Raw genomic sequence first — 20,196 nt, 5'->3', positions numbered from 1 at the left:
TTTAATTGCTATGCAGGTCAACTACCTGTGAAATTAGCAGGAAAGAGAGGACAGTATAGGAAGAGCCTTGGCATAATTTTGAGCTGGTCTCACCCGAGCCAGTAAGGAGGCTAGAGCGAGAGGAGAGGTTGCCTGCCCAAGAAGTCCCCGCTGGACAGGAAATGGCTCTGAGATTGACAGGGGCTGCTGGGGTCAAATGTGACTCCTTGTGAAACTGGTGGATCTATAGTTGCAGCAGGTGGATATGGTCAGTTAACTATGTTTAAGCGAAAGTTTCTCTTAAAAGAGAGTTGCTTAGGACCCCTTCATGGCACACTACACCTGTGATTTCAGACTTAACACTTCAGCTTCAGTAAATTGCTTCTGATACACTTGGTATACTGTGATACACTTTGTACACTGTGCATTTGTTCCCACTTCCTATTTTGTCTGCATTGCCTCTTTTGCCCCTAATTTTGCTTGGTCAACTGCTTGTCATTCTTTATGTCTCAGCTAAGGAGTAATCTCCAGGAAGATCTCTGTGTCTACCTCCCACCGGAACACTAGACTTAAAGTCTAAAGCCCTGTGCTCCAAGCCAGGTGTCTTTGTTTCCTAGCTGGATGTCTGGGGAGAAATATATCTGTCCCCATCTTCCTCTTTAATAAGATGGAGGCAGTAATATCATGGGTGCAGAATTGTGGACCTATCAAACCATTTGAAATGCATTCAGCTTCTTGCTTTGAGAGAGGTCTCTCTGCTACACCCTATGGTGTCAGAGCTTGCAGCAGGTATAATTCAGCATCTGGGTATATTCCTGAAATTTTAGATCATGTGACTTCTTGTGAAAAGAATGGATGATAGGGGTGCCTTAAAAACAGTGCTCTTGTAACAGCTGTATGTGGGTTGAGTACAGGTGAATGTATTATTCTGGGAAGTAGTTTCAAAAGATATGGTTCCCTGAATTATTTCAAGTTAAAACTTCTATACAGTTCAACACTGGAAAAAAAATGGGAAATCAGTTATGTAGGATGAGAGAGACTATTACAGCACCAACTTGATGGTAGAAGAGGATCCTAGCCCCCTTTTCTTGGGAGTGGAATATCGTGGCTTCTGTGTTTGTGGTCATGTTTTCCAGTTACCACTCTATAAACTGTCAGAATGAAACAGTGATTTTTAAAGTAAATATGTTAATCAAAATAAGTAAAAATCACAAAGTACAAAATATTATGCAAGATATGCAGTTCAATTATTATAAAGGGTCTGAAAATAGATAAGATAAAAAGAAATTAAAGTAAGCCTTATTTTTTAAAAAAAAAGAAAAAAAAGTAAAAAAATGCAGTCTCACAATTTTAAAATGAACTAAAATGACAATATAAGATGAACTAAAATATCAAAAGGATAAAAAGATTAAATGAGTTTTAGGAATGCAAACAAGGGACTTAGATATTTAAAATGTAGAATCTCAGTGGACTAAAAAAAAATAAGCCTGTACACTTGGAAACAGCATAAAATCCTCTTGTGGAAGCACATGTTTGTCATAAAGGGAGAGCTGGGAAGGCTTGGCCTTGCTCTTTCTCTGTCTGGTGCTTGCATGTTACCCATGAAATACGTTCCCTCAGTGACCAAGGAGCTGGGTTTGATCCTGGGTGCTGCTGCTGCTGAGCGCCTTCTGGCCAGTAGAGGGCAGCCGCATAGAGAGGCGAAGACCTGCTGAGCTGATGCTAGAAAATAAGATGTATATACTGATGTGAAATGACCCTCAAATGTGCTAGCAAAGAGAACTTGCCTAAGTGTTTCTTTTTAAAGTCATTCCCAAATAATTCAGAAGCAGCATGCCTGCTTCATCCATCTTAGCCTTTCATTCTCTGAATTTCTTGCTCAGGATCCAGCTCTAGGAGTTTGTTTTTTCCTATCACTTTAACAACAGTAGATGGTCTTATCCTCTAGTCCTTAAGCCCCTGACTTCATCTGGTTCTTCTTTTTTTTTCATATTCTTTTCTGATTTCCTAAAGCCTGGTTGAGAGCTCTCCAGTTCTCTGAAAATAAACACATGCACACACACACACACACACACACACACACACACCAACAACCCATACCTTCTGCCCCCATTTATACCCATACCCATTACACACAACCCGAACCCACCCCTCATAGATAGACATACACAGCCAACCCCTCCCCCCCACACGCATGCACACAGATGCACACGCACATGTGTACTACCCTTTAGGCCTTTTCTTTCCCCTCAGAGGCTTCTCCCCTCTAGCTTTTCATATCCATCATGGTGCTCCCCATCTCCACCATGGATATAGATAGAAATACTGTAAATTTATTGTTTCTTCTCCAGGGAGATTTTTTTAAAGCCTTTCCCCTGTGATCTATAACTAATGAATAATTCCATTAGAAATATGATGAATAGTGTAACTTTTATGCAGAGTTTTTCAAGCTCAATGTTTCAGTGCATTTACTTTCATGACAGCCTCGGGCCATGGAGGTTGGGAGCTCATTCCACTGCCGCTGTAAATTTTCTCTTGCTAAGATCCCCAAAGTGTGTTCCTTAGGTTCTCATAGATAATGCATGTATTTTAAAAGGGCACCCCCTCTAGGCTCAAATAGGTTTGAGGAATGCTGCAGCAAACTGACTTCTTTAATGCAGAATTCCCCAAAGCATTTCATGTGTTAATGTATCTTGGGCCATGCAGTATTTCCAAAAAATATCTGGCCAGGAAAACTTAATTTTTCATCAAAACATTACATCTCTAGGCTCAGATTCCATGGAAAATACTTTAAGAAGGAATAGTATAATGACAATAGTACATTTTCCTTGTTCTGCAGAGAAACTTTTACAGTTGCCTTTATTGAGTTCAAATTTACCTCAGTATATTTCTATCAAGTTGGCATTTCTTTATATTTTTAGTCCAAAAATTTAGTAAAAATCTATCCTCAAGCTGATATATAACTCTTAAGAGTCTCCTGAAACCTCAAAGCAGAACAAATACTTTTCACTGTATTATGTTAATAGGAATTTCTATGAAAGAGTACTTAAAAAATCAGTAATCCTTATAAAGGATAATAGCCTAATTATATTTTGATTAGTTATTTCTTTAATTAGAGTATCAGTACTTAATGCATGTTACATGGTAAAAAAAAAAAATTATAAATGCATCATCTGAAAAGCAGTAGAAAGGGAGAGAGAACACATCTGGATCCCATTGGGAAGGGTCCTTGCAGACACAGCTCTAGAACAGATGGCAAATGGGGCAGGACACCTCTAGCTGCAAAGCCATCCACTGTACTGAGGCTTCCATGTGATTTTTTGACACTTTTTGGGAGGCTACTTGGGCACAAGGGACAGGATTTGAGTAACACTATTCTGAGTTAAGTAAAGATTATCCTTTTTCTAAAACCTGAGAAAATGCAAATGTGAAGGTAGTCTTTATGCCAAAACCTATCACAGAATAGCATATCTCCTGTTCGTCCTCTAAACTGAAGAGAGAACTCTGACCAATAATTTCCTAGGAAATCCACGATTCCAGTGGACCTCAGACTTGGTCTGTATTTAGTGAGTGCTTCCTTCTAAGTCACCACTTGCTTCATTCATTCCTCAGGATGTCATACTTTTGTGCTCAAAGGATCTCCCTGTTATGGAGTTTTGCATTTTTACAGGAATCAGAGAATCAGAGCCATGGATCATTTGAGCATGTGCATGCATGCATGCTTAGTTGCTCAGTCATATCCAACTCTTTGGGACCCCATGGACTGTAGCCTGCCTGACTTCTCTATCCATGGAATTCTCCAGGCAAGAATACTGGGATGGGTTGCCATTCCCTACTCCAGGGGATCTTCCTGATCCAGGAATTGAACCCAGGTGTCCTGCATTGCAGGCTTATTCTTTACTGGCTGAGCCACCAGGGAAGTGCCCCCCTCCTCAAATACCTTAGGATGTTTTGAAGAGTTAGGACAGGCTTTCCCAGAGTGCATACCTGAATCTATTTTGTAATAACTAAGTAGCTATTTTATATCCTATTAGGAAAACAATTCTACCCAAGGTTTTTATTATTATTATTATTATCTTCACCCTCTTTTTAGCACTAAGCAATCTAGTAGGCACATACTATGTACTCAGCAGGTGGCAGCTGGGCAATGATATAACTACCTACTCTCATTTGCTTTCTTTATTATATTTGTAGATATGATAAATTCTGTTTTCTTAGATATATGTATATATGACATCAAAGGATGGCAAGGCAGTCCTGCCAAAGGATCGTAGAGTTGCAAGACCATTCACTCCATCTCCACCATGGTGGTCCTTGGATGTCTGAGTGTGTGCCTCCAGTGAAGATGAGCAAACCATTTCCTGCAGCAGGTCATTTCACTTTGATTAATGTTGCTGGAATGTCTTCCTTGTTCAGAGCAGAAAAGGGGTTCCCAGTAGAAACCAACCACTGGACAAAGTCAGTGCTGTCTCTCTTATTCCTGCAGTTGGTCACCACACATTTCATCAGTGTTTCTGCCCCCTTGACTTGCTGGAATTACTGTTCTTCAGATTCTGCTCTTTCTGTCGGACCATAGTTTCAGTCTTCTTTTTGATTCTTGTCTTTCTGTAAACCTTTGTAAGTTGGGATTAATTGGGCCTTCTTAGGTCAGCTCTTATTCTGTTCATTTTGCTAGTATACCATTCACTACCTTGCATTCTCATAGACTTGATGATTCCCAGATCTTCACACAGGCTGATATATCTGTTGAATTCTGGATGCATATTTCTGTGCATCTCAATCATACACAGATACATTCACACACATTATGAATCCTTTTCTAGAAATCTAGTTTTTATACAAGACATTGGTTCCTCAATTCAGTTCAGTTGTTCAGTCATATCCAACTCTTTGTGGCCCCGTGGACTGTAGCACACCAGGCTTCCCTGTCCATCAGTGACTCCGGAAGCTTGCTCAAACTCATGTTCATCGAGTCAGTGATGCCATCCAACCATCTCATCCTCTGAGGCCCCCTTCTCCTCCTGCCTTCAATCTTTCCCAGCATCAGGGTCTTTTCCAATGAGTCAGTTCTTTGCATCAGGTGGCCAAGTATTAGTTCCTAGTGGGAGGTATTGTAACTTGTAATGTATATGCCTGTTGGATGCTATTTACTCAGGTTTCAAACAACATCCTGCCATGGGACCCTTTGCTTCTAATGAGGGGACACAGTGGGTACACAAGTCACCACTAATGGATCCTCAAGTTGTATGTTCTAGTCTAGGGCTTTAAAATCTTCTCCTAGCTTCCCAAAGTGCTACACTGAAACGTGTATTTCTAGATGCCTACAAAAAAAAAAAAAAAAAAAAGTCAAGTGTCACAGTCTCTTTAGAAAACCCTTCCATTGATACAGCCTTTCCCAAGAACACATTCTAAAACAAAACGTGGCATTTTCTCCTTGAAGATTAGATTCAGGACAAAGTATCTTACAGAAAGTTGAGACTGTGTCAAGGCCACTTTAGCCTTTATTTAAGTAGCTGGTTTATTCTCTAGGGAGAGTCTAGTCCTGGTCTCAGAAATTTCTGTTTTCGAGATCAGGATACAAAGGTAGCCGCCTCTTCTCTGCTGATTTCTTTGGCACTGCGCTCCTTTCAGAACAAGATTATCCTGGATCCCATGACGTTCAGCGAGGCCCGGTTCCGCCCGTCCCTGGAGGAGCGCCTGGAGAGCATCATTAGCGGCGCAGCGCTCATGGCTGACTCTTCGTGCACCCGCGACGACCGGCGCGAGCGGATCGTAGCCGAGTGCAACGCGGTGCGCCAAGCGCTCCAGGACCTGCTCAGCGAGTACATGAACAACGTAAGTCCCAGGCTCTCGGGCCTGCGCCGACCGCTGCGGAAGATTCTGGTGTGCGATCAGGTGGCTCCAGGACAGGAGATGCCCTGAGAGAGTCGGGCAGGTGAAATCCAAGAGCCGCTTTGGGAGAGCTCTGCCTTGATTTCTCAAAATGTGTTGGCAGAAGGAACGAGATTGGTGGAAGAGGTTTCAGAGGAATACTTTGGCTATTTACTTGAGTGATTTCTGGGTCGTTTTAGTAGTTTGCTTTTGATTGAGGAAAGTCTTCTGTTGGTAAAAGTAGATGGTGGTTGGAAATAACTGAGGATATGCTGAAGTCCTTTGCAGAGTAATGTCAAAATCAAGGGCAGCTATGGATGGCTAATCTTCACCCCTAAAAGGCATTAGAAAATACAGGTTCTCAATATTTGGACTGAGTTGGTTAAGGTGGAAACTTCTAACTGTGATAGAATTTGGGGGAACTTTTATTGATTTGCTGTGCATTTAGAAATTGTTATGAGAATGAGTCTTCAAGTTTTCAAGTGGATCTTAGTAAAACCTAGTCATATGGCAGCAGCGACCACAGCTGTTCTCTCCTGTAGGTATAAAATGTAGTAGTTCCTGTAGACCGGAAAACTAGACGAATGAGATGAAATCATATTCTTTGTTTTGAAAAGCACTGAATTATGTATTCAGCAGAGTGATGTTGTTGATGCCCAGGGCTTATAACTGTGAATGGTCTGCATTCCTCATGTTCTGGACTCCTGGGTTGGGAAGAATTCAGCATAAAGTCGGAAAATGTAGTGAGGCCGTGCCATTACATGTTGAAGGAATGGCCTGTTTAGTTGTCAGGTAGAGAATGGGGAGTCTGAAAATCTGCTCACATCTGTTGAAACTCACCCTGGGTCCTGTTGGAACAACCCCAGGCAAGACTGAGACAGAGCAGCCAACCCATGTCCTTCCCTCCTTACCACTCCCATCCCTAACCAACCTGTAGGCCCCTGAGTCAAGCCAGGAGTCAGTGATGACAGGCACAGAGCTACTTCTGCCAGACCCTCTGGAGAACCTTGATCTAAAAAACAAAAAGGTGCCGAATGCCCTATGAAAACCCAAATCTGTTTCCTTTCCATACACCTTCAGATTCTTTGATATTGAAGACTTGCCCATTTTCAGCACACAAAGAATAGGATGTGGATGACTCACGTGGTACCCAGCTGCTTATGAGGACTCCTCTGTTGGATCAGGATGGCCAACACTTTTGGGATTTGGGGCTACGGGTGCTATGTAGAGTACAGCTAGAAATGCTGATCTGTGTCTCCCATCCTGTGAGAATCTTGAATAACAAAAAAAAAGAGGGCTTATAAAGTTTGGGATTCGGTTTGTTTTTAACAGAATGACAACAGGCTAATGATTTATATGTGGAATTTGATTTTATATGAAGGCATACTGGTATTTCTAGCAATGGAGAATTACTGCCAGAGATGGAAGTAGAAACTGCAGAGATCAAGAGTGATAGTTAAGATCTCAATATAAATATATCAGAACAAGAAGTATGTTTCTGTGCTCTTTCAATCACAGAATGTGATTAAAGAAGAATTGATCGAGATGTGACATGTAATTTTCAGTTTGTTGTCTAGAATCCTGTCAAGTACAGTTTTTTTTTTCTTTTAGTATAAACTCACATAGTTCAGCAGAGTTGATGGACTTTTTTGTGTTTTATTGACTCCAGGTACTTGCTTTTCTGTTCACAACCTTGTGATGAAGGAATGTTTTGTTTTCTTATTGAAAATTTGATTTCTACTTTGATACAGTTATAGATAATACATAGGTGGATATAGTGCTTAAATTTTAAAGTGTGCAAATTCTATTCACTTTAAACCACCAGGATCAAAGGCTGAAATAAAACACCTACTATTGACTTTTATATAAAGTGCATAAAATTTACTTTGCCTTCACACTTCTTTGGTGATTTCAAAGTAAAATTGGATGTATCTAGACCAGCTTCATAATCCATGTCTAGTGCACTCATTTGTACTGCCACAATATCAATTTATATTTCTTTTGATATAGCATATATTAATATAAAACCATTACATATCTATATGCCTTAGCTAAAAAGTCTGCTGTAGTTAATGGCAACCAAAAAAATAGTCAGTTGTGACTATGCTGTTATATTTCTTTTGCAATTTTGTTAGCTCTGGAAATGAATGTATTATCATATTATCATTGCAGATTTTCATCTCAACATGCTAGGCAATATCATTAGGATGAAGAAATAATTATGTTGAGAAGAGATTTTAAAACGGGCATAACTGACACTTCTGATGAAATTCGACATATTCAGGGTGGTATGGTTATAGACAGAACTGACACTTCTGGATTTTAAAAATCTCCTGATCAGTTCTTGATGAAAGTTTAACTCATCAAGGTGAAAGTGTTCTAAAATCATACACATATATGCCAAGTGGTATGAAATGGAGGGAGATGAACACTGAAGACAAGAGCTGTACACTAAATGATTAGGAGAAAGTCATCCGCATGGGGCATGAGCCATGCTTAGCCATGTGGACAGACTGAGTGCAAAAGGGTAACAGTTGTTTGTTAAATGTTTCCTAAAGGTATATTCAAGGTAATGAATGTGTGTGATTTGAAGATATAACAAAATCATGCATGTAAAAGAAACAGTGCTTTGAAAAAGAAAAAGAAGGACTGAAAGTACAGATGCGTGTGGCAAAGTTTATGATCACAGAGTGTGACAATGTTAGAAAAGTCTATTGGAATGGTTTTAAGAAAGCCCTTGGTGGCCTTAATTATTTTTTAATTAAGTTTATCATGTAATCCCAAGAAGAGTCTTAAAAATAGTGTCCCTTTAAATAGAACAACATTATTGTACATATATGGAGACTAATGGGTAGAGAGAGACTCTTGTTCAGAAGGATGTGTGACCTTTGGATTATTGCCATCAGGGTGGTTGTTGCAGTATTATGTTAAGTACTATAAATAGATTCTAATTATAATGAATATATAATTTTGCATCTGGAACTTATAATTTTATGCAGCTTTTTTTGGTGGCAGTAGAACTCTCTTTCATAAAAAAATCTAAGAAGTGGTCCCATGATAGGAAACAATTAAAGAGGGTATTTTATTGATAAGAATTTTGTGGTGGATTTGAATTTAGAGTACTCTATTTGTTTAATGAATATGTGCTGTGTGCCTGGTACTTTGTACCAGACACTGTTCTAGGATTCTGGGGTTATAGAAGGGAAAAAAGTAGACACAATTCTCAGCTTTCATGGAGTTTACACTCTAGGTGGGGGAGACAGACCATCAATCAGTCAGTCATTTGAGCAAGAGTTATCTCAGATGGTGATTAGTGAAACATGGAAATAAAACCTAGGAAGCAGCAGCGTGGAGTGTAGTTGTAAGGATGACCTGGAAAAAGTTCACTAAGAAGATGAAACATAGTTAAATATCTTCCAGAGATGAGGGAGCAGACTGCACTTGAGTTGGTAGGAGCAGCAAGGTCTAGTCCTCTTTGAACTTATGTGGGAAGGCACCAAACTCTTTTTTTTTTTTTTTTTTGCTCTTGTTTTTTTTAAATTTTTGAATTGCCAAAATTTTAATTGTGGGAGATTCCATTAAAAATCAGGACTTTCTGTTTCCCTTATACAATGAAAAGGTCCGAAAATCTAGGACCCACATTCACACTTGGTACCAATGGGGTAGAGATGAAGAGAGCTTGTGCCTTTGATAGACAGGCGTGATCTGGTCACTTTCACTGGACTGGGCCCCAGGGGCCCTTGAATCTATCTTCAGTTATAGATCTGTCTGGGTGTAAAGCATGACAGTGTCCAGCTGCACCCACAAGAAGTTGCTTCTGGGCCTGTTAGTGTTGATCTCCCGTAGAGGCCTGGGTCACCAGTGGTTCAATGTGGGAACGGGGACACTGGTAGCAGGGGTCCTGGGGGATGCACCTTCATGCCAGGCTCTTGAGGAACCTTCCTGGGGAGGCTTGTGTGGCTGTTCTAAGTCAGTGAGGGGTAGCAGGAGATGGAGTCTTCTAGGGGACAAGGTGTCAGACTCTGAAGCGCCTTGCAAACCATTATTCAGAATTTGGCTTTTATTTGAATGGAATGGGATGCCTTTGGAGCATATTGGGCAGAAAATGCCTTGAATTAGAGTTGAAGACAGGCCATAGGAGTTCAAAGGGTAACAAAGCAGGAGGACAGATGAGGAGCACTTGAGTCATTCAGAATGGTGGCTTGTTCCAAGAGGTAGAGAAGTGCTCAGATTCTATTTATGGCCTTAGAATGGACGTCAGGCAGTGTGAATACTGCTGCAGTTGTATAGCCACCCTAATATGATCTCTTCAGTTTTGATATCTTGTCTTGTTTTAGTTACACAGAAAATTCTGATTTCCTCAGATATAGCAAACTTTGTAAACAGCTCACTTTGTAATGTCTGGATACTCTGCTAGGACTGATTACATTTGAAAAAGGAGTTCAATAGAAACATTTCATTTCCAAGTCGTATCACCAAACTATCCAAATATGATTCACATTACTATAAATGTAAAAGATATAATGCTTAAGTGCTAAGAAATGAATGCAGAACTATATGGAGATGTGGTAATCCAGTACTTCCCTGTATACTCTTCAGCTTTGGTGAGGAAATGTGGTAAGTAGCTATGTCTAGACCTTGTGCCTTGTGATGCTGAACTGTCTGGTTCAATTACACAGACACAAACACTGTGTGTTGCTCTAGATTATTCATTGAAAATTAATCCACAGCTACAATTTTCTTAAACGATATTACAATTAAAGTTTTTTTGCATAATGATAGCAGAGACTCAGGTGGCATAAAGGAATGACTTTCTGGTATCATCAGTATTAAAATGTGGCAAGTAATGTTTTATTTTATTTTTATGAATAATTAAAGTTATATATTTTTACAAAACATTTGAGTTAACTTTCTTCAAACTTCTTGAACCACCTAAGTGAATCCCTGGGGACAGTGTGTAAACCATTAATGTAATACACATATTAAAAGTACATGTGGCCATATATACTTACTTTAAGTGCCTTAAGTAAGGTCATTGTCATAGCTTTTGCTATAAAATGTCATTTAATGTAAAGGGAGTTCCAGATGGAACCTATTTGTGAAGGGTTGAGGTCTGACATGAGACCTCAAAATTGTTATTTCCAACCAACTTCTGGGATCCATACCCCACCAAGGCTTCAGCATACAGCAGAACATGAGGAACATGTAGAGTGATATCCAGGGCCTGGGGAGCTCTGAAAAGAGTGGGCTTTACACTGCCTTTTAATAGTGCAAAAGAAATAAGTTCATTGAAAAATAAAAAAGATGGAAGATAAAAATGTATTCACAATATCACCCTCTAAAGATAATCATCATTGATAATTTTGTACATGTCTTTCCAATGTTTTAAAACTTATATGAGTGATATATTTATATATACAGAGAAATACATATGTTTTGCCTGGAATTTTAAAAATGGACTCTTTGTAAATGGTGATTTGTAATTTATTTTCGTTACCTTAATATATTATGACTCCATCACCATAACAATAAACATTCTCAAACCTTCTATTGACTGACTGCATAGCATTTTATTATATAAATATGCAATAATTCATTTAGAAGCAATTCATTTTGAGAGTGTTTTTACAGAAGAATGCTGGAAAAGATAAGCAGGCAAGGCTTCTGGGGCTGGCAGTAGAGACGAGTGATTGAGATCCCAAGCGTGACTGAGGAGCAGAGTGAGAAGACAGGGAGAACATGGCTTCTCGGTTCTTGTGCTTAAGGGGTTCCCTGAAAATTTTGTGCAATTAACATTTTATAGCTAAAGAAAATTTAAATGCCTCTGAGGTTTAAAATTGTCTAGGAGTGTTTTTCTGTACTTGATTTTCTCTATAGATTGGATTTTTATTTATCAGAATTTCTGTAAGTTGGCAATGTGTAGGACAGCTATTGGGAAAGTTCCATTGTTAGATTTGACCCAGATCCAGAGAAGGCACTAAAAGCTTCTGATAAAAACATCATAGAAAGATAATTTTATCATAGAAATTGTTATAATGTTGGATTTCTCCTGAATAGAAATCTAGGAGAAAGATGGAATAGTTGTTATTACGTAAGAATAAGAGTCATTGCTGATTAAATGTAAAATTTGTTTCCAGTATTATCTAGGCCTTCTCATTTCTCTCCCTTATGTAATCATGTAAGAGAGAGGATGAAATTCATGAGTCAATTTGGCTGATTCTGAATTTTTCTACTAAAAGGTTTGGCTTAAAAATAGAGTAGAAAGTACAACATTTATGGGTCATATATGACCAAAAGTTGTCCATTTGCCCCGTGATGGCCCTCCATTTTAAGGAGAAATTAAGAATTATCTTAATAAGACTAATATCTTCATTCAAGGGAAAGAGTCCTGATATCCCAAATTTGGTATCTTCAGTGAGAAGGTTTTCCTTGTTTGAAACTTTTCTTTGTCCCCCCTTTCTTCTTTCTGGGCATCTCTTGTGGCTTAGCTGGTAAAGAATACCCCTGTAATGTGGGAGACCTGGGTTTGATCCCTGGGTTGGGAAGATCCCCTGGAGAAGGGACCAGCTACCCACTCCAGTATTCTGGCCTGGAGAATTCAGGCCAGAAAGAGTCAGACATGACTGAGCAACTGTCATTTTCACTTTCTTTTCTTCTTTCTACCTTCAAATATGTTCAGCGCCCACATCTTTATTAATTTTGAGGTTGAAATTCATCTGTTCTATTATGCTTTTCATGTAAAATCTGCTTCCATGAAGAGACAGTTTTAAAATTCCTTTTCAGTTAAAGGTTCTTGCTCAGACATTGAAAGAGTAAATCTAGTTTACCAGCCCTTTCTCTCAGGTCTAAAACTATCCTTTGAACCTACTCTTCCAATTAAATATGCTTGGGATGGGGAGTCATCTGGATAGCTTCTGAGGCTTCTGTCTTTGACTTATGGCATTTGCAATCCTATTTGCCTGTTTCTGAGCAGTTTTCATTGTGACTCCTAGAGGTACACTGGGACTAGTATTGTGTCTTGCAATTTTTTATTCTTTTTTTGAGTCCTTCTTCGTATATTTTCTTGTATTCCTTTGCTGGAATGGGATCTCAGAAAGCCAAGGAAATATTGTGGGGGTCATGCTGGCTGGCACTCACTCAGGCACAGGTGGTGGGAGAATGTCCAGCCTTGGTGGTAACATATTCCTTAGAAGGCAATAATGCAGGTGAGAGTGTAAGAGATATTGTGCTGAATTCAGGCATCCCATAGAGCATGACAATGTTCCAGGAGGCCTCAGGAGGAGAGCCAGACTGGCAGGTTGCTGATTGACACTAGGGTGACCTGGGCACAGTCTCACTGTGGCTGTGGGGCACAGTTTTAGGTAACATCCATGCTGTGGGGATATGGTGAGTCTCCTTGGTTTTAAAGGACTCATGGTATGAGGCAGTTGTCATGGTAGGGAACTTAAACCCTTCAAAATGTACAGTATGCCATACGTATTTGCCATTATGTGTCATTAGCTCATACATACATTTAAATGGCTCACAGGATCCTAGGACAGATGGGTCTAACTAGCTCTGTTTTACTTGAATCATTAAGGTCAATTCTCTATGCAGTCTCATATACAATCTCCTTGGCCAGGAATAGTACTTCTTACAGGAAACATTCCTTTGTTCTCTACTGTGGATAGTTTAGGAGAGTTTAAACAGGTAGCCTTGCCATTAAAATGAGGCCTTGGCTTCCAATCTTAGTTCTATAATGAGTGAAGTCTGAGCAACGGAGGTTATAACAACTCCAGGAGCTCACTGGTGACTTCACCGTGGAAGAAGAGCAGTTCTGAGCAATCAGGATCGCTCTCTCTCCTCCAGCCCCTTCCCTTTCTTCCTTTTACACCTGTGTGCCCGGTGGTATAATTTCTTAAAAGTCTTTTCAATGCATGGATAAACTCACAAGAATATAAAGGAGTTGGAGGTAAGAATTGACAAGAATACAATAGACTGGGGATAGGTTTGCAGATTACTCATGGCCTAGACTTGAGTTCTTAATGGCACAAAATGTCAAGAACAGGAGGCAGAGTCTGTGACCCAGCTGGATGGCCAGGAAGATTAGGGACCTTAGTGTAAAGCCTGGGTTCTCAGATGGTGACACTTTGAGGGCATGGGCTAATAAAATAAAACTTTCATGTAGAGAGAAACAGTAGAAATATATGCTGTCTTGGCTTTTTCAGAGAAGGAAAGAAGAACCCCTCCTCTGCCACCAAGAATTTCTAACCTCAATCTCAAAATCACTCAGTTTTGGGATCAGAACCTCTATTACTTTCTCAAAATTTTAAGTCATTCTAGGTGGTGAGTTGTCAGGTACCTTGCAGAAGCAAATACCAACTCTCTCTAGAGGAATACACTTTAAACACAGCCCTCAAAGAATTTCCACAGATAAAGTTACAAGGAACAGAAATTGGCATTCCAGAACCAATGAAAACAAAATGAAACATGCTGCTATGATTGACAGTTGGCAAGAGCAACCAGTAAGATCAGAACTACAAGGGTGAAGATTTGCAATCATTAGACACTTGTTATAAATCATCTTTGAAGAATTTAAAGAGAATAGTGCAAATGTGATCGTGGAACAAGAGAGTGGACTGGGCAGCCTTGGAAGGCAGAACTAGGGGTTGTGTGGTGGAGAAACACAGCTTATTTGAAGGGCTCAGACAGGAGATTCCTACTTGTCACCAGCCTCAGATAATGAAGAAAGAGACATGGTCATTGAGAGTGTCTAGAGTGGTGCTGCTGATAAATTCTGGAGTTGTTTTATTGCCAACTCATGTCTGATTCTTTGTGACCCTGTAGTATATAGCCTGCTAGGCTCACCTGTCAATGGGATTTCCCAGGCAAGAATACTGGAGTGAGTTGCCGTTTCTTTCTCCAAGGGATCTTCCCAACCCAGGGACTGAACCCGCGTCTCCTGCATTGGCAGGTGGGTTCTTTGCCATTGTGCCGCCTGGGAAGCCCTTCGGAGTAGGAGCAGGTTGTCTGCTGCAGCAGTCTCCCTGCATAGATGTCAGTCACCTTATCTACAGTGGATTTCTATAAGGGGCTCCTCTTGGTGTCAGAAAGAATAGAAAGTCTAAAATGAAACAGGAGGTGAAAACGAAAATCTGTGTTAACAGCAAAATTAAGTCCCATGCTTAGAATTCTAGCTAGCTTTTCTCCTTATCAAACATGCCCCTTCACTGAGCCTTTGAAAGTTGGTTCTGCATCTTACAAGGTCAGTCAATATGATGTGGAAGACCAAGTAACATCATGAGACAGGAAGGGGCTGTCTCTGACTCAGTCAAGGAGCAAAGATTGTTGACAGAGTTGCCTGCTGAGTCATCAGATTTGGCTGTCCCAGTTCAGACAGCCTGGACAGCACAATCCATCAATTGATCTTCTTGGGAGAGCCTTTTGGGTGTTTCAAGGAAGACCTTACACAATTGTCAGGAGAGCAGCAGGCTGTATACCTCCAAAAGCCTTGATAATAAGCCTTTCCTTTGTTTCCAAAAGACGTGGGAAACCTTCCAAAGATAAGCTCCCTGGGCCCCCATGCTTGGGCTTAATGCTGCCTTGAGCCCATGCTGAAAAGTTTCTCTTTGATTCGTTTAGGAAACTGTTACACTCTGAGAACTAAATGTTTCAAGCCTGTGATGCCTCCCTGTACTTCAGAGACTCCAGACTTTGCTGCTTTGGCAACTTTGTACATGGAAAGTTCTTCCTCCAGCTTTGTGTATATGGCCCTTCTTTCAAATTTCAGGTAGATTAGGTTATTCTTGGGCTTCTCTGGTGGATGAGTGGTAAAGAACTGGCCTGCCAATGCAGGAGATGAGGGTTCAATCCCTGGATTGAGAAGATCCCCTGGAGAAGGAAATGACAACTCACTCCAGTATTCTTGCCTGGGAAATCCCATGGACAGAAGAGTCTGGAGGGTTATGTCCACAGGGTCACAAAGAGTCAGACATGACTTAGTGACTAAACAACAATGACAAATATTGTTATTAGTCATCTCAGTTATTAATTTCTGTTATAGCACCTGCCAGCCTCTGAAATTACAGTGTCTCTTTGTGTGGTTACTGTTTGCTCTTCCACTGGGATTTTTAAGCTCCCGTAAGAGGAGTGTTATTATAGTCACAATCCTGAGGCTCTAGAGAATCTTGCCTAGAATAGTGAATAAATATTTTTGGAATGGGTAAATGACATCCCTGTATCCTCTTTTGTGATAATCATAGTCACAATCATAATTCTCGTCAGAGGAAGAAAGAGAATAAGAAGGAGGAGGAGGAGGGGTGGGAGCAGAGAGGGAGAAGCAGCAGAGCATTAGCAACAGATTGCATACCTTCTGAGTCTTTTGAATCCCCTGTTTCAGAACAAAATTATTCACCTCTCTGCTCTACCCCCTGTATAAACCTATAAGTAAATGAGCTAAGGGTAACTAGTCTTGGCTTCTTCATGACTCACTTTAAGGTGCCCAGACATTTCCCTATAGTCAGAGCTGTACTTAAGGCCCCCATCAGTTCTTTCTAGAAAGGCCTAAAGATGTTCCTGGTGACTATCACAAGAGACAAAAATGATACAAAGCGTGTCACTTGCTTCTCAAAGAGCTTCCCCAAGCAACTCACTCTTAATTCTGTGATTTTAAGTGTGTTCTTCAGGGTGACCTGTTTGGGCAGAAGTTGTTGGATATGAATGTGAGGAGCTGGGTAGAGCTGGGTTGTTTTCAGTTCTGCAGAATTCCATAGGCTGGACTAGGAACTTTGGAAATTACTGAACTCATCACCACCTGTCAGGCACAAGGAGTTTGTATATGTAGCTAAGAGAGAAATCAACAGAAAATAAAGCATCATAACTCAGCTGTTAAAAATGAGACACTCTTGTCTCCAGATGCCCAGCCCAGACTTAGAGAATCACAGTTTCCTATAGAGAAGGTTGATAATCTCTACCTCGAGCAAATACCCCAAGTGATTTCTATGAACAGGCAAGTTAGGGAAGCCCTGATGTAGTAAGTTAGTGGATTAAGTCAAGAGTCAATTTAATACAGTGTGGGTTTAAAATGGGCTTTCTTTTTGTGAATGAGGATAAATACTTTTGTAAGAAAGCGGCAAGTGAAAAATATCTCCTGGGCAGTCTTAGGGAGCTGTATACTATTTAGCCTGGACATTCAGGATCTCAGAGGAGACTTGAGAATCTGGGTGGCTAATCTTCTGTGAATTCCTTAGGAACAGACAGGCAAAGCTGAGCCTGCCTCTCACCTGTGAGCTATTGATTGAAGGATAGCTGTTTTGTTTTTTTTATCCCAAAGTACACCTCTCTCAAACATACGTCTTCCAACACATTTACTCCCCTATTTGTAAAAAAGATAAGTTTATCATCCTTGAAAAGACTCGGCTCTCAGTAACAGCCAGAAGTAAACTCTGCAGTCTCACAGATTATTCAGTCTTCTATCTTAATGACTTAATCGCTGACCTCAGTTTCTAGTATCTCTCAGGTTGGACTGCAGCTGACAGATGTACAGCGGCAGCCAGAGCTTTGCCTCTGCCAGTTCGGTTCACACATTGAATTGGACTTTTGCTCTGGGTTGTTTCGGTGACTTTTCTAGGGCACTGTTTCGATGAGTGAAGCCACATTTTCCCCTGACTGCTCTAGCGATCCTTCTATCTATCTACATATCAAACCACATAGGGAGATTTTGAAAAACACATATTCCAGGGCCCTACCTACCAGTTTGAAAACAATAGAATCTCTAGGGATGGAGCTTGAGACTATGTTTTAGCACATTTTCCAGGGACTTATGCCTCTAGCCCTTGGACTAGGCCAGCATGGTGGAATCATCCAACTTAATCAGCATCATTAGATTCAGAGATAGATACCCAGAGATGGATACCATAATTTTCCTTTTCTTGGTTTTCTCAGTGATGGTTTCAAAGTGTTATTTATTATTATTAATCTTCACTGCCCCCCACCCCAAATTCTTCCCCTCCCCTGCCTTGGGACTGGTGCACAACTTTGCAAACATCTGCATTTCCTCACTCTTCTCCCCCTAAAGTGCCTCAAGAACAACATTGGCATGTTACGAGGATTTCATTGCAATGGAAAGAAGACAGCACTGGCCTTTTTATCATTCAGTCTGCATACTTGAGGGTTAGGAGGAATCAGTTAAGTGTCCTGCAGTCTGGTGGCTGATTCACACTTCTGATCCCTGCAAAATAGACACACAAATCCTATGGGAAAGGTGTTTTTTCTTCTCTGTATTCGTGAGACATTTACAAGTAAAACAATTCTCCATACTTCATCTTATCATATATATTGCATCTTTTCTCATTATTGGCCTAATTTTATGCTTGTTATCTTTTCTGTGTGCTTTCATTCCCTCCTCTATTAGTTTTCCTTCTACCACTTGTAAAATGTATAAAATCACATCCTTCCTTACTTTTTCTCTTTAGTCTTTTTAAAGGAATCTCAGAGGATTCCCATCCACTTTCTTAAAGCTCCTGTTTCTGATTTCAGGCATTTAGATGAAAATAAGCGCAAAATATATGCAAAAAATCAAATGGTTAGGGACATTTTCAAGGAAACATAGAACTGAAATTGAATTCAAGTCTCCTGGCTTCTTTTTGGCCATTCTTTGATTCATTATTTCATGTTTTATATACTAGTCGACATAGACATAACACTGAATTTTTAATAGTCTTCTTTTCTCCATTTAAAGTCCTATACCATGTTTGACTCATCATTTTCCTAACCTCCTTTTGATTTCTCAGGGTTAGTTGGACAGCAGACTCTAAGCAAATCTTCCTTTTCCAGGCATCTATAGATCCTATCAGAACCCTAACAGAACCCCAAATAGAAAGCAGACAACAGCAGCTTTGTGGGATAGCCACCAGAATTCCTCACAGAAGACCAACAAGGAGCTTTTTTTGGTAGGAATAAGTTTTTAATGGAATAAATGGTTGAATCTGATTTTTTTTAAACAGGACAACTTCTCCTGGCTTCAGTCTCTAGATACAGGTTGTGAACTTTGAGACAACAGTAGAGGCAATGACCAGACAAGCCAGCATTGGCAAGTCCATTTGCCCATAACTGCCCAGGTGGTCAGTATGATGGCTCTGTTCTTGATTAGCCATGTCTGTCCAAAGATCTGCCTTTTACCTTTTCCTGAAAATAAACATCTAGTTGCCTGCAGCTTAGATTAGGAGAGAATCCAAGGCTCTAACTGCTTTTGTTTTTTAATTTTTTTTAATGTGGATCATTTTTAAAGTCTTTATTGAATTTATTACAGTATTACTTTTGTTTTAGGTTTTCTTATTTACTTATTTATTTATTTTTTTGGCCAAGAAGCATGTGGGATCTCAGCTCCCTGACCAGGAATTGAATCTGTATCCCCTGCATTGGAAGATGGAGTTTTAACCACTAGACTGCCAGGGAAGTTCCTCTAGCTGCTTTGTAAGTGGAGTTTCAAGCAGTCGTCTTATTCTTCACCTCACTAGTTTCACTCCTTTCCTCCAAAAGAAGCTAAAGCCTCAAATAATCTGTCTTTGAGGGGTTTGCAGCACAAATTGGTTGTTCTGAGCCTTCCCTATTTGCTGGCTTATGGTTTAGCTTTCTCGGACCTGCTGAGTGAGTTAGCAGACCTGTTGAGAGAAGTTAGCAAGCACTTCTGTCCAATATCCACTATTAGAATATTGCTGTGTCTGTTTCCTCCTGTTGTCTTTGTCCTTCGGGTTGATGCCTTTCAAAGAAAATTGCTGTATGGTCATTGTAATGGAGTTTCAGAAAAGAGCAGTGATAAATGTGTGTATTACGTCTTCCATCTTCAGCCATACCTTGATTTTACATTAAGGAAGATTACAGGTTTCTTCCATACCTATATCCGGAGTCTGGGTTATTTCACACCCTAACATGACCAAGGAGGTGAATGGAGCTAAGATGGTCACAGCACATTTTCAAGGTGAGCTGAGAGTTTTGGATAAAAGTAGATGCGAGATATAATGTTTGAAATAAAGCTTAGGTAGAGGAATCTATTTCCTCCAGGCCCCCCGCTATATCTCAGTTTCATACTATTCCTAACAAAAGCATTATAGATATTGGTTTCAATTTAGACTTAGAAGAGACTGTGGTTGTGAATACCTGTCTTTGTAGTAAATGTGGAGTAATTATAGAAGCAGAGCATTTATCACATGATGATGAACAGTTCTTCAGAAACTTTCATTGTTTTATGTCTGCTTGATGATACATTCCTCTTAGTCACTGAGTGATAGCAGTTGCACAAATGATACCATAATATGATCCACAGCATCATATCAAGGGATAATGAAGACCAGTGTTATTATCTCAGTC

At 40.1% G+C, this 20,196-nt stretch overlaps 1 protein-coding gene across 2 annotated transcripts in view; it reads left to right on the top strand.

The window, feature by feature from the left end:
• The window catches only part of LOC120851300 (catenin alpha-2), a 1,370,085-nt gene that overhangs the window by 503,170 nt on the left and 846,719 nt on the right, over window positions 1–20,196 (top strand). For both annotated transcript variants that reach the window (XM_040223986.1, XM_040223987.1), the window contains exon 7: window positions 5,611–5,814. In XM_040223986.1, the coding sequence (XP_040079920.1) occupies window positions 5,611–5,814 (204 nt within the window). The remainder of the gene's footprint in view (window positions 1–5,610; window positions 5,815–20,196) is intronic.

The sequence above is a fragment of the Oryx dammah genome, unplaced genomic scaffold, assembly GCF_014754425.2.
Source record: "Oryx dammah isolate SB20612 unplaced genomic scaffold, SCBI_Odam_1.1 HiC_scaffold_25, whole genome shotgun sequence".
Lineage (NCBI taxonomy): Eukaryota > Metazoa > Chordata > Mammalia > Artiodactyla > Bovidae > Oryx > Oryx dammah.
Note: the sequence above shows the minus strand (reverse complement) of the source record. Positions and strands in the feature narration are given on the sequence as shown.